General features: G+C 35.4%; 1 protein-coding gene across 2 annotated transcripts in view; it reads right to left on the bottom strand.

Moving 5' to 3' along the window:
• Positions 1-361: 361 nt before the first annotated feature.
• Positions 362-14,690, bottom strand: part of LOC115885160 (synaptic functional regulator FMR1) — a 30,274-nt gene continuing 15,945 nt past the window's right edge. The window contains exons 10-12 of one of the 2 annotated variants that reach the window (XM_030903960.1): positions 9,261-9,458; positions 6,583-6,762; positions 362-2,396 (exon numbers count right to left, since the gene is read on the bottom strand). In XM_030903960.1, the coding sequence (XP_030759820.1) occupies positions 2,194-2,396; positions 6,583-6,762; positions 9,261-9,458 (581 nt within the window). In that variant the 3' untranslated portion in view covers positions 362-2,193. The remainder of the gene's footprint in view (positions 2,397-6,582; positions 6,763-9,260; positions 9,459-14,690) is intronic. The other variant, XM_030903961.1, reaches the window with a different exon arrangement.

Genomic DNA, 14,690 nt, shown 5'->3' on the forward strand with positions numbered 1-14,690 from the left:
CCAGACAGTCCGAGGAAAGATGGGCAAAAAGACTTCTTTGCTGGAGGCCACGCCTAGCAAAACGCCCAGTCGGCCGACCTCCTAAAAGATGGACTGATGATATCCAAACCGTAGCCGGTAAGAACTGGATGAGGAGGGCACAGAATCGAAACGAGTGGAAGAAACTGAGAGAAGCCTACATTCTGGAGTGGATGAGTAATGGCTGAGAAGAAGAAGACTGACTTCAGACTCACCTAATTTTTTTAACCTGGGTTTTTACCAACTAATTTAAAATTTAAACGATGGCACATTTTTTCTCCCTAAAATATCACACCATATAAAGACTACAGCACTTATACACAAAAAAATATATTAAAATTCATTGAAATAACTTATATATTTCATTTTATCGATTTCCAATAGGAACAAAAAGCGGTTTTCTTAGTCTATTTCTAAATTAGAACATTAAAAAAATTAATAATAATAATAAAACAAAATGCTTTCAAGGTACACTACCTTGCAGGCAACTTTTCAAAGTACCGTTCGATCAAAAGAAGAAAAAAAACGCCGTCGTAATAACCTCCGCAATAGATTTCAAAGGTTACCACGACACCGTTTTTTTTCTTTCGATCGCGCGGTAAGATGGACCCAGAAACGAACTTTCGTAAGTAAATGCGCGCTCATAAATCACCCGCTGTTGACGATGACGATGTAAAAAATCGGTTCACAGAACCAAGACAGTCCGACGAATCGTCCGTGTGGCGGGCAGACGACCACCCTGGTTTGAATATTATTTCACTACTACTCTGGGAATTTGATACACTTTCGGGCTACGCAAACTAAGAGAAAATATTTGAAAAAAAAAAACACAAAGTCCTCAGCGCCTCTCGGTGTCGGGTCGCGTTATGTGACGCCGCGCGTGCGCTGTGACGCTTCTGCGCGATAGGGGGCGTTGTCGACGGACAGGTGGGGGCATTCGCTTAGTGTTTTAAAAAGGCTGTAAAGCTCTAAGTCACTTTTTGACGTGTGTTGATCCATATCTGGAGATTTTATTCATTCATAACACATACTTAAAGCTAATATATCTTGAGAATTTAGTCTACTGAATGTATTTTAAATATTTTTTGGTCTTTCTTTCATCTGTATTCATGAAACCGACGACTTTGATTCCTCAAACTGAAAAATTTATTTCGCCAGACAACGTTACGAATTTTAAAAACTTTGAACACGTAAAAATTAACTCAATGTCAATAAATCTAAAAACGTCACCTAATAGACATTTTCTCGCCGTTCTGAGTCAACGTGTCGATTTGGTAACTTTTAAGATTTACTGACATTAAGAGCTGATTCTCCTAGGATGTGTTTCAGGGATATATTTTTTGTAAAACCATGGTATACACTACAGTATGTCCCTTCATTGTCTTTAGAAGAGGAAAAACGTTTTTATTATTATCTTTTTGGAAGAAATCCATTCTTCATATAGTTTTTTTGCTTGGTCTAAAGTGGTCTCTCAATTCTGTTTATTACTTTAAAAATTCCCATACCGTTTTAGAGAAAAACAAAAAGAAAATGAAAATATAGTTGAATTTTCAAAAATCAAAACGCGTTTCTATGGCAATATCATTTTTAGGTTTTCATTCTTTGGTAGATGGTTATTATTAATTTTCAGTAACGCCATATTGTTTACCGTTTTAATTTCATTCCGTAAAAAATTCAACCATATTTTCATATTTTTCTCTAAAACAGAATGGAAATTTGAAAACATTTAACGAGATTAACTATTTTAGAAGAAGTAAAAACTTCTATGTAGAATGCCATTTTTCTCCAAAAGTTAATAAAGTTTTTCCTCTTCTAAATTTTATACTGTTCAATTTTCCAGTCAAACAAATTAAGGACATTTCATGACTACAAATGAAAAAGACAAAACCGTAAAAGATTTTCACAGAGGTAAAAAGTTTAAAAAAAAACACTCATAATTAAGCAACTTACAAAAATCATTTCAACAAGTCCACTCAAATGTGAACTAGATTCTTAATAAGGTTAAGTACACAATGTACAAAACAAAGACCGATATCAGAACTCGAAAAAAATAATTCCATAACCTACAAACTCGCGTTTAGTCCCCCTCCCCCTCCCGTCGACAATACCGCCCGCTATGTGTATCAGACGTAAAGCGCGCGCCGTTTTATCCACGGATCAGAGATGCGCGCACACCTAGGCCGCCGTCCCGTTCACCAAGGCTTCCTTGGGCTTGTCCCCGCCGCGGTCCGGGCGTCTGTTGCTCGGCGGAGGCTTGTTGGGGCGCGGTTTTGGACCTCCACCAGCGCCGCGCTCGGATCCGGAGCCGTTCTGCTTGATGTGGCCGTTGTTGTTGGCGGCTACCGGTGGTGCATCTATGTTGTCGGTGTGGTTGGACACTGAAACAAAGAAGTAGCTTGTTGAAGAACGAAATTCTCTCATGTCTCATGACTCTGATGTTCGTTAGGAAAAGGATTACTTCAGGTTGGAAGCGCTGATGTAAGTAGTCTATCCAGAAATATAATAGAATATTTCGAAATACGATAACCAAAAAAATCACAGAAAACAAAAAACAATCTTTTCCGTTTAGATTAAAATTAAGACAGACAACAACTTTCACTGTCACACATTCTACAGCTGGAAAGAAGTTGTATAAATTTAATAGAACCACAGTAATTAAAAACAAATTAAAATTAAAAAACACTTCAAAATAACAATACACAAAAACGTTATATTAGTGAAGACATCTTTTCGCAAGTATACTCAGTTTATTTTGACTATTATTATTACCCATTAATCCGTGTCCATACATAAACAAATTAACAACGAACATGTAAATTTTACAAAAGATGTCTGTCGATATTATCCACAACACATATATGATTCACATATAACATAACATGTTATAGTAAACGCCACGAATGTTTGGGAGTGATTCATCGGCGCTACCATGCCGCCACACTAATCTGCTCAAGGTCACATAAAACTTAATTCCAGTGTCGTGGTGTTTCAAGTCATATAATAATCAATATACAGGGTGTTTCAAAACAAATGCGAAAAACTTTAGGGGGTGATTCCTTGTTCAAAATAAAGGGTAGTTTGCTTTATAAACGTTGGGTCAAAAGTCAACCATTAGAGAGATATCGCGGTACAAAGATGGCGGAAAAATAATGTTTTTATTTTTTATCTTGAAACCGAAAAGAGATAGACTAATGAAATTTTATGGAAGCATTACTGTTATGAAAACACACTTTCTGGTAATTTTTTCACTTTTTTAAAATGAGTGGAAGGGGTTGAAATAAACTACCCCTATCATTCTTGTTAACAAAATTCAAAGAAAAATCTTATCAAACACATGCAAAAAAATTAATTTGGATAGTTTAGTTTGTTTAGAAACTTTTTTATCTCTTGTGTTTTTTTGATAAAACTCACCGATTTTTTTCAGTGATGAACTGAAATGCCCCATTGGTCGCACTGCAAGCACACCAATGGATTGACGCACAAAAACGAATCAATCAAAGAAACGTGATATAGTATCGTCTTTGTCAATCACGCTAACATTTTAGAATAAGTAGGAGGAGCGCAGGCAGATGATTAGACCGGGCCATTAAAAACCTACGTCTGCGGTAACAATTTACGTTTTTAATGTAAAAATGATAGCGCGCGTGTCGATTCTAATTTCATCAAGCGATGAATCAATCCCAAACATTCGTGGCGTTTACTTTATGCTACTCTTAGCTTTATAAACTACTTTTTCTTAATTAACTAATATATTTTGATTTGTTTAAAATGTGGACGTGAATGTAGAAACTACAATTATTTTTTATGTATCATTTTAAATTGGAATACAACATTTTACTGTTATCGTTGATTGAAGAAATAAGAAGATGCGCAACCTTATGAGGGATTTCGTGGCACAAAATATGTCCTAGATGTAGCTGGCGTTACCGTCAGGCTATCCGAGATTTAATTTAGCTCTGCGTTGCAGCGCGATAGTAGTTTACAGCGCAGCGGATAAAAAACACTGTAGCGTAGTTCGGCTTTAAGTCGACAGAGTGGGTGGTTGCCAGAACTAAGAATTAATCCGTAGGTTTACGGATTTGGGGTAAAGTACGTTAATAATACGGATTTTCTATAATTAAACAAATTAATATAATAATATATGATTAAACAAAGAAATGTGTCACAGACGGCTTGGAAATGAAGACCGCTGTTATTTTATATGTAAAACTAGCGTGTACCAGCGACTTCGTTCGGGTCGAATTAATCATTTGTAATGGTGATTATAAAGCAAAGCAAGAATTTCCATTAACATACAAACTGGATAAAATTTTCTCACATTTATGTCAGCATGAGAAAAAAACAATATGGCGATATTATTATATAACTTGGTAATATTTGAGGAGTAGTTTCATCTCGTTAGAATTTGACTTTCGAAAAATCCGTTTGCCAAAAATAAGCTTTTTACGTCAAGCAGTTTAAGCAGAATCGTGGTTAAGAAATTACCCAACTTTTTGGAACAGCCTCTATGATTTTTTAAAAAATTTCAAAATATGTAAAAAAACCAAATAAATTATGCTTGTCTAAGAGTTTTCCCGAAAGACTAACCGTTTTTTAAATAACAAATATTGTAATATTCGAGGGGCGTTTTCGCCCTCTTGGAATTTGCGATTATCGAACCCCTACACCCCACAGTCAATCCGTTTGCCAAAAATCAGCTTTAAACGTCAAGCAGTTTAAGCAGAATGGTGATTACTCAATGGTCATATTTTATAAAACACCCTGTATAAATTTATAAGAAATCTTAAAATATGTAAACAACAAAATAAAATATACGTGTTTTTTAGAGTTTTATAAGAGTTTTTCCGAAAAACTCACCGGTTTTTAAATAAAAAAATATTTTAATATTTGAGGGATAGTTTCACCCCCTTAGAATTCGAGTTTCAAAAAATCCCTTCTTATCGAACCTCTACACCCTAAAGTCAATCTGTTTTCCAAAAATCAGCTTTTTACGTCAAGCGCTTTAAGCAGGATCGTGATTAATCAATGACCAGATTTTTCGAAACACCCTGTATACATTTTTAAAAAATCTTAAAATATGTAAAAAAACAAAATAAAATATACGTGTTTAAGCGTTTTTTCGGAAAATTGACCGTTTTTTAAATAAAAATATTGTAATATTTGAGGGGTGGTTTCACCCTCTTGGAACTGGAATTTCGAAAAATCCCTTCTTATCGAACCTCTACACCTTAGAATCAACATGTATGCCAAATTTGAGCTTCTTATGTTGAGTAGTTTGAGCAGGATCGTGATTAATCAGTATGTCGGTCACTTAAGGATTTTATATATCAGTATAGATATTATGGTAAATGTCAATAATCGTCATTTCCAAGCCAACTAAGCGACTCTTTTCGATCATACGAAATATTCAGTACCTATAAAACAATTTTTATTTTTGTTGTTTATTCTATGTTTAACACGAAATAAATTTCAACACACAAACGCGGATTTTTCATCCAAAGATATTTTCGTCAAACGTATTACAGATATTACACATTTTAATACGGTAACACTGTCGCTCTCAGTTCCACACCGCCTTCGATATTCCTTCGCTGCGAATTTGCCCATTAGGTTGCGTATCTTCCCAATTTTTTCGCCGTTATAAAAACGCGATAAGGAATCTTAAAAAGATGGCATCTACAACTTGTCATATATAGGATGATATGCAAATTTCTCGACACAACGCTCCACACTTGACGCGCAGTAGACAGTTGCGCAGCTGATGCGCTTATAGAGATTATTTCCTATTTGCTGGTTTATAGAATGCTTCTACAGACTGGATGAAAAATTTTTACTTTTATTTCTTATATTTAGATACCTATGTATTTATTATCATTTATATTAAGAAAAATAATGTTTTTTTTTTGTAATATAATTCCCTTTTTAAAATTTTTAATTTAAGAATTAACTAACCGTTTTTTAATAAGAATTATTAAAAATGAATTAAGAATTAACAAAAGAATTTTACAAAACAATACGATATTGAGATGACAAACAAAATTAAGCCTCTTTTTGTCAATAAAGGAAAATCTTTGGTTTTTCTCTATCGCAAGTCCAGAAGCAATTTCTCAGGACTTACGACCGAGAAAAATAAAAGATTTTCTTTGATTTAAGTAAGAACAATCTTCCGACTGTCACAGGTTTTTTTAACAGGACACTCCAACACACACAGTCTCCCCAATGAACACCTAAGTAAAGTAAAGCTAAGAAAAAATGGCGAATGCAGATTCTGTAGGGAAAATGGGGAAACACCTGAAGACCTCATCACTGAGTGCGCTGGGACAACAACCATGGAGAACTAATCTCTGTAAAGCCGTCTCAGATACTGGTTTTTGTCAAAGTCCTGAAGGAAGCTATTTATTTTGTTCTCCGGCGGCAAAATATCATCCTATATCTGAAAAGCTGCACATAGCTCAATAAGACAGACAGAAGGGGACAGTGTTGTTAGTTCGTCCGCATTAGCACTGCACACCGCACAATCCTCGTGTTACTCTGTTAATTCCTCTCACCCTGTCTGCGCCTTACCTGGGACCACAGTCACCGTAGCCGGATCGTTATTGTTAAGCCGTGAGTCTTCCTGGGGCAGCTCGCCGCCCTTCACCGAGGCCGCCCTACGAGGCCCGCCTTTGCGCTTGCGTCGCCCGCCAGCTCTCGCGGCGCCGCCTCCGCCTGACCACGCGCCGCCCTCCTGACTAGAGATCGATTCTGCGAGTGGACGATTAGAGTCATTAGATAGAGTGGTGTGGCCGATGGACTGATGTCGACCGTAACGATGGAATTCGTTCTCGTGGTGGTGTTTTGAAGGTGAACGCACAGGGATCGACCGATATGCAAAGGGCGGTCCAATAGAGGACGCCAGCTGTAGCTCGAGTACCGGTACAGTTAAGTTCAAAAGATAGGCGCTATGGGGCCACCAATGCGGCATGCCAATATGCGAAAATACCAATTTCTATTAAATTTACCGATTTGAGATATGTTTAAAATATACATAACATTGTATTATTCAAGCAAATTTACTCATTTTTGCTTTAAGTCCCGTTTACACATAACGTTTTACCTGTTCGGTCAAAACGTATCAAGTAAAGCATCGTGTATAGACGAAAAAAAAAGGATGTTTTACTTGAACTAAATTAAGAGGGAAAACCATATAGAGCAGCGTTTCTTAACCTTCTTCAGTTTGCGGACCTCATAGGTACTTAACATTAACTGAAATGTTTTTCTCAACGTGTGACATTATTTTTTGTAGTTATGTTATTTATGGTAACCTGTTACATTCATTTAACAATAAAACCTTTAAGGCGGCCACAGACCTCGTTGTTTTAAGTGTTAATCGTCAAATAACACTGAGAAACATTTCATTTCAACAGATTGAAGTGTGTGTATTTTAAATAATAAAAAAATGAGTAAATTTGAAAATTTTGAGAAATATAATATGTTAGAATGTTATATTGGGTCTAACAAACATAAACAAATGGCAGCTGATTTATATTTTGAGCGGTATCCAGAACGCGAGCAACCAAACACATCCATTTTTAAAAGGTTAGCAGATAGTTCTATCAATTTTGGATCTTTTCAAAAACCGAACGATTGAGATTGAAGTTGACGAACCCACGATTAAGATTTCAAGCAAAGGCAGAAATTTTCACGGACGGTGATATCCGTGTTGTGCCACAGGCTATCAGTTTTAATCGTCTTTGCGAATCGCGGCAATTAAAAATGACTAAAAAGAACGAAGTCTGTGGGACACGATAATTGAGTATACTCGTATAATCAAATGTTACTGAAAATACCAATAATTTACATACATAACTTAAAATAAATCTTAAAACCCTAATACCCGACACTGGTGTGGTCAGTCCCTGAAAATATCTTTACGACCTATTATTATATGAGCAACCCCTATTATTTTCGGCAAACGTACCGGATGTGTCCATCTAAAAACGTGTTAAAGCCTTCTGAATTTCATTGGAACATATACCCTTAAAATGAAATTGGTTCCATATTTTGGCATGTCACACTGTACACAACAAAACGCCTTTTGCATTTATAATGAACGTCTTGTGCTATCAAGCATTAAGAAATAGACTATATTTCCTTTATTCATCTTACCTGCCTTTTAACTCAGAGGTAAAAATATCTAGACAAGACTAAGACAGAAGGCATGATGTCAGTCCTCTAGATGGTCTTCCGTTTTAACTGACAAGTAGAATAGTATGTGTAGACGGGGCTTTAGGCAATTTTGATCCGTTTTAAGAAATAATGTGGCGAAGGAAAGTTAAACATTTTTACTTTCAATAGTTACTATGATAAAACGTTTAAATAAAATACCCTACATTTGACATGACATCAAAACTATATCAGTCGATCCCTGATAAAATATTTAAATATGTAGATATCTTGTCAATTTATACAACCAGTTCATTCCCTTTAGTGTGCATACGTTGATTATTATTATTATTAAAGATCGTTACAATCAAATATTTGAATAAATGGATTAAGGAATGAGTATAATGCTACATCATGACTCAACACTATGACACTTGTGTTTGAACGATTTAATTGACAATTTGATTTAAGCTTTAACGAGAGAGAATTTGTTGGACTTCTCCGAACTTATGTTATTTATTCTATAATTTGTTTTGCTCAGAGGTTCTAAGTTCAAATCTAGAATATTGTGTCAGAACTTAAATTAACAGCGACATTATTGCGAATTAACGATAAGCACTGTAAATAGTTGAAATTCCCTTACTATTAACTAATTTATTTTTTCTTGCATTTTCGCTTTTATTTACTACTTCTCAAAAAAATTAGGATACGTCAATTTGACTTACGTGTTTCAGTAGCGTATCTGGTATTTGTGTTATTATTATGTGTTAATTATATCTATTTTTATTAGAAATATATTTTTAACAATTTTAATAACTAATAACATTTAGGGACAATATAAAACAAAACCAACAAATTATTGAGCCTATCCTACATAATATTGATACACGGTTTAAAATAAAAATTTAAGTCAGCCATATTAATGCCCCACCGCGCTCTAAGTTTGTTGATATGCTCCTTCCTTAACCTTTATTCAAAGAATCAAATATATTTAGAGTAGGTAACTGCCAATCGTAGGGCATCAAAGTTTTTGTTTTTATTTGTATAAATAAACAAGCTGTCTAGTTTTATTCGTCTATGGACACTTCGAAACTCACCTCTGTCCGCACTGGACACTTCCTGACTGTCCAAAACCGTTTCCTCGTCGTCGTGGTTCCTGCGTCTGTCGTCGCCGTGTCTAGGGTCGTTCCTACGCAGCGGCCTCCTGTCATTTCTGGGCCCGTTGTATCTGCCTCCGTACCCCCTGCGCTCGGAGAAACGGTCATCGGAATTGTCCGGTGTCTGGTGACGCATATCTGAGGACAACAATTATTATTGGAATCTGTCCAAATGAGAGCATACATGAGAGTGACAGCTCTTTTCTATCATTTTAATTCATAGGTATATTGTAATTTTTGTCCTTTCTTCCTTTGAGTCGGCTTTACTTAACTGTTATTATATTTCTCAGGTAAAAAAATAAATATAATCGATATCAAATAAACTTTTTGTTACGTCATCTAAGGCGCGATTATTAAATTCATTGTTGCCAACTATGGATATATTCGGCGCCGGTCTGACTAATTGGAATTTAAATTTCCCGCTGGAGATGCAGGTGGTAGCTCTGCTATAAAAAATGCCAAATTGCCACATTTATTTATTTATTTCCTGACATTTTGATTCGTTTTGACACATTAGTTTGGTATTACGAGTTTTTGGTTTAAGTAAAATGTGTTGTAGTACTTTAAGCTTAATTTTTTTACTAGCAGACCTTGCTCTCGAAAACTGTTCTTTTTAGAACCGCTTGTAGTGCGAAGTGTACAAGATACCGAAGCAGCTTAACAATCGTTGCAAAAAACTCATCGCAACCTTATTAGAATATATTGAACGGAAAAGTGGTAATAATGGCCCTTTATGTCCGTGATGTATGTGAGTTCTGTTGATGTAAATAATAACTGTTTATATATTTATAATTCATTTTTGTTTCCTAAAATATTTTAATTAAAAGAAAATATGTAAAAGTGGGCAACGCTGTGCCGGTCGAGCTTAATCACGTGATTAAAAGTTTATTTAGTACGATCTATATATACAGGGTGAACCATTAGTGCGAGGAAGTCCAATATCGTGGTCGTTGTCGAAGAAAAAGTTTTATACAGATGTTGCATGGCTTAAAAAGGGACATATCCTAAAAATATTTTATTGTATAGAGGGTGTCCCAAGAAATTAGGTATAATAAAGTTTAAAGTTTTTTTTTAAACCGTTTTTTCTATACAGATTTGGATTCAGCACAAAATTTTGCATAGAGTAGGTACTCTTTTTTTTACTATGAGGTGTAGCCATTCTATTTCATATTTACTGAATCTTTTATTAAAAACATTATATCAGAAAAGTGGTTATAAACTAGAGTGATGATGTAAAATAATCGTATGATCGAAAAAAACGGCGTCAGCGATGACTAAGAAATGAAGATGCTGTCATTTTATATGGGAAATGTCATCGATCGTCATTTCCCCGCCAACTGGACGCTGTTTTTTTTCGATCATACGGTATTAGCTATATTATTCTAAACACCAACAATAGCAGAATACACACGCGAAAAAAAAATTATATCATTGTATACAGGGTCATTTTTATAGCGTCGCCAACATAGCAATATTTAGAATGCTTTATCTCAAGTTTTTTAAATGCAACAACTTGTATATTATTTATCATAATTCTGAGATTATATCAACGTTATTGGCCAAATTATTCTCGTTTTTCTGAAAAACTGTCATTTACCAACAGTTTTACGATAAACCTCGAAATTTTTTTTGCGTTTAGTACAGATCGAAAAAAGGCGTCACAGTAACCTTCAAAAAATATGGCACGAGAGAGCCAAGGAACAATCATGTTCATACAAAACCGACTAGTAGACGAACTACAATCGGATGAGATTCTGGGAATGGTCTCGGATCTGACACCACCAATCCAACTCTTGACGCGCACCTACAACGTCCTGTTTCCGAATAGGGACGAATGGGATAAGCCGAGAAACGGCTTATTATTTGCGGAAATGTGTTGGTACACGGACGGATCCAAAAACGATAAAGGATCTGGCGCAGGAATTTACTGCAGCAGTCCAAAGACTGAGATCTAACACAGTCTTGGAAAACACACCACTATTTTCCAAGCTGAGCTATATGCAATTGAAACCTGTGTGCAACTGCTGGTAGAACAGCAATACACCGGGAAAACAATAAGCATATTTTCGGATAGTCAAGCCGCGTTGAAAGCACTCGAGGCAACGAAAAGTACGTCCAGGACGATTCTTCATTGTAAGAAACTACTCAATATAATAGGAGATGGAAACAAAGTGTCGCTAATATGGATACCGGGACATGTCGGCCTAGAGGGAAATGAACGTGCTGATTCCCTCGCCAAAACTGGTGCAGGTTCACCATTCGTGGGCCCAGAACCGACACTTAGCGTACCAAAAAATCTCGCAAGAGACAGACTCTGTGAATGGGTTGGGGGTGTAACGCTTCGGGACTGGTATGACAGTCCCGGAAGGGAACATGCCAAGACAATCCTAGCAGGGCCATCCAAACGTAGAACAGATGAACTCCTAAAGGCTGGTAGGAACGGAGCGCGTACGCTTACTGCAGTATACACGGGCCACTGCCGGCTGAGATCACACCTACAGAGGATGGGACTGGTGGAAGACGCCGAATGCCGACTCTGTATGGAAGATGACGAAACAATGAAGCACGTTATGTGTACCTGCCCCGCTGGGGGCAGGACCAGGTTTGAGGTGTTTGGCAAACCCACGCTAGACCTATCAGACCTAGAAGACATATCACCCTCGGACATAACGGCCTATGTTAAAAGGCTGGGTCTTGAGGGCGAACTTTAATGCTCTTATTCTATTAAAGAGCTTGTAGGAACTGAGCCACAATAGGCCCTCGCGGCCTCAGTGGAGGGTCCCACCTGGGACTCACTCTTAGTAAAATACAATATAAACCTTCAAAATGACGATCGATGATAAATTCTGTCGGGTCAAGCAATAACAATCAAAAATAAATATTTAAATGAAAAATTATTCACGCGCTAACTTACGCAGTAACCCTGCTGGTCATCCAATTTATGTGGTCGGGTGTAAATGCGTGTGACTAAGAATAATATAAATGACTGGTTGACAGACAGAGAAACGAAATCAAAAGCGACATACAGTATTGCCGGTTTTTTACGTTTGTAGGAAAATGTGTGTAGAGAAAAATATAAGCTATTTTAAAAATTTTTATGTATACTACTGAAATGGTGATAATATATCTAAACTAAATATATAATCTATTGCAGCTGTAATAAAGTGAGCAACTAAGAGTGAAAAATAAAGTTCCAACCCTAGATGCAACATTTTTCGTAAACGCCTACTTGTGCGGTTCGAAATTTTGATGCTAAATCCGGCAATACCGCATAGAAAAAACGTGTCCGCTCAATTTTTATCTCTTTTTAATACATTGGATTTTCCTTTAAGCTGTCTACATCACTATCTTACACGTTAAAATCCAGACCGCACAGTTTCGATGACCAAATCGGTATATATTTTTTTGAAAACAGACGTGTTCCAGTAACTTGTTTCTAAACTCTTAAGTAGTTGGTTCGAGAGAAATTATCAATTGTCATTTCACAGACTATTATGACGTCTTTTTCTCTTTCTCCAATAGCATAATAAATAGAAATAGGGTTAGGATAGTGAGAAAAATGCGGTATCCTTTCAAAGCATCTTGTCACATACGAAAAACCAGGTTAGTTTCGGTTAATAAAAGAACTAAACGTAAACACACATTAAAGCTACAAAAATATTCCTCAAACAAAACAAAACGAAACATAAAAAAACTTTCTTTGAAAGGGTACCCCAAAGCTCGTTAACGACGTCAATAAAACAAAAGACAGTTCGTTTTTTATATCAATTTATATTTCTAAAAAAAGTCTTTCACAATTAAAGATACGACATATTTCGTGAGCCAGTCTTGCGCCAAAATTGTTGGCAAAATGTCGCCGATTCTGTTTTCGGATGGGGGCATTCTCGAACAATTCTCAACAATCGTTAGTATTAAATCCCGTTTTTTCCCGTATGGAATCAGACTTTTCTTTTGGAGAATGCCCCGTGTACAAATTGATTTAGCAAACTCACATCCGGCACATTTCAAACCATTGTCTATCGAAAAATCAATCAAAACGTTTCTTGTAAGTTTTGACTGTTTTAAAAGAATTATCGATTAGACAATTATTTGGAATTTACAGTGTGTGGGAGTGACGTGACGTGGCCTGGTTACGTACCCTTCCAGCAAAGTTTTTTTTTGTATTTTCTTTATATTTTAAATTAATTGAGAGATATTTAAAAGCCTCTTGGGGTTTACTCTAACTCTTTTATGAATATTATTAGTCGCAAACTAATAGTAAACTCTATCCAGATTTTTTCAAGATATTGTAATAAATACTACTCCTCGTAGTCACAAATTATACCATTATCATTTGTTTATCAAAAAACGGCGTCATAGTAGTCCATTAAATGATAATAATTTCTCTTAAATCCAGCATGTCATTTATTAAAAACTGACAACATATACCTAGGGGTCAACTTGATAGATATTAATCATCGGTGGTCATTTCAAAAGTCACGACACCTTTTTTCAATCATAAAGATATCATGGTCAATAAAACGTGTCTTCTGCAGCCAATCACATTCTGTCACCTGATCCTGTTAAATATTGACAAGAATGTTCTTTTACAGAAACCATGCAAATATACAGGATGTTTCAAAAACTGATTCGGGAAAAGTTTACTGTTAGATTGCGACTTACCTAAATATTTGACAATATTAATATATAGGAGGTACAGATATTAACTAGCTAAGTTTTTTTCCAGCTAATTCATTTTTCGAAAAACAAATAACAATTTGTTCCTTGGCGTATTATTCAAATCTCACAAAAATGTATATAAACTAATATAAACAAAAATATTGTCTACTTTATCAAATACTTAATACCTGCATCTCCCTGTACAAAAAGCCTTGAAAGTCCACATTATTTCATTTTAATCATTTTTTTTGTTGTAAGATATACCCATAAAAACTTAAATTTTAGGAAATGTTTTATCAAAAACAAATTAACGCATTCACGGTCACGTTATTTTTTTAAAAAAGTTTTATATTGGACCGATTTTGATGATCTTGTTGTCTCACTCTAACACATTTAGAATTTATTAAAATATATACCAAAGAAATAATAATCTTTTGAGAATTGCAGTTTACATGGGTACACATTACAACAAAGTAAAATACCATTTTAATTATATTATGCTACACTTAATACAGCAAGAAATTATACCAGAAAAAAAAAATAGAAACTCGTTAAGTCAGTTCTCTAAGCTTAACTTGTGTAAGTCACCGAATATATAGCATGACAGCATATGGATCAATCAAAAAACTATATGAATAAGAAATTAAAAAAAAAATAAAAAAATAGTACAGCAAAAAACTATTGAAATTATAATCAAAAATTGAATTTTCA

This window comes from Sitophilus oryzae, unplaced genomic scaffold (assembly GCF_002938485.1).
Source record: "Sitophilus oryzae breed Bouriz unplaced genomic scaffold, Soryzae_2.0 scaffold_376_pilon_pilon, whole genome shotgun sequence".
Classification (NCBI taxonomy): domain Eukaryota; kingdom Metazoa; phylum Arthropoda; class Insecta; order Coleoptera; family Curculionidae; genus Sitophilus; species Sitophilus oryzae.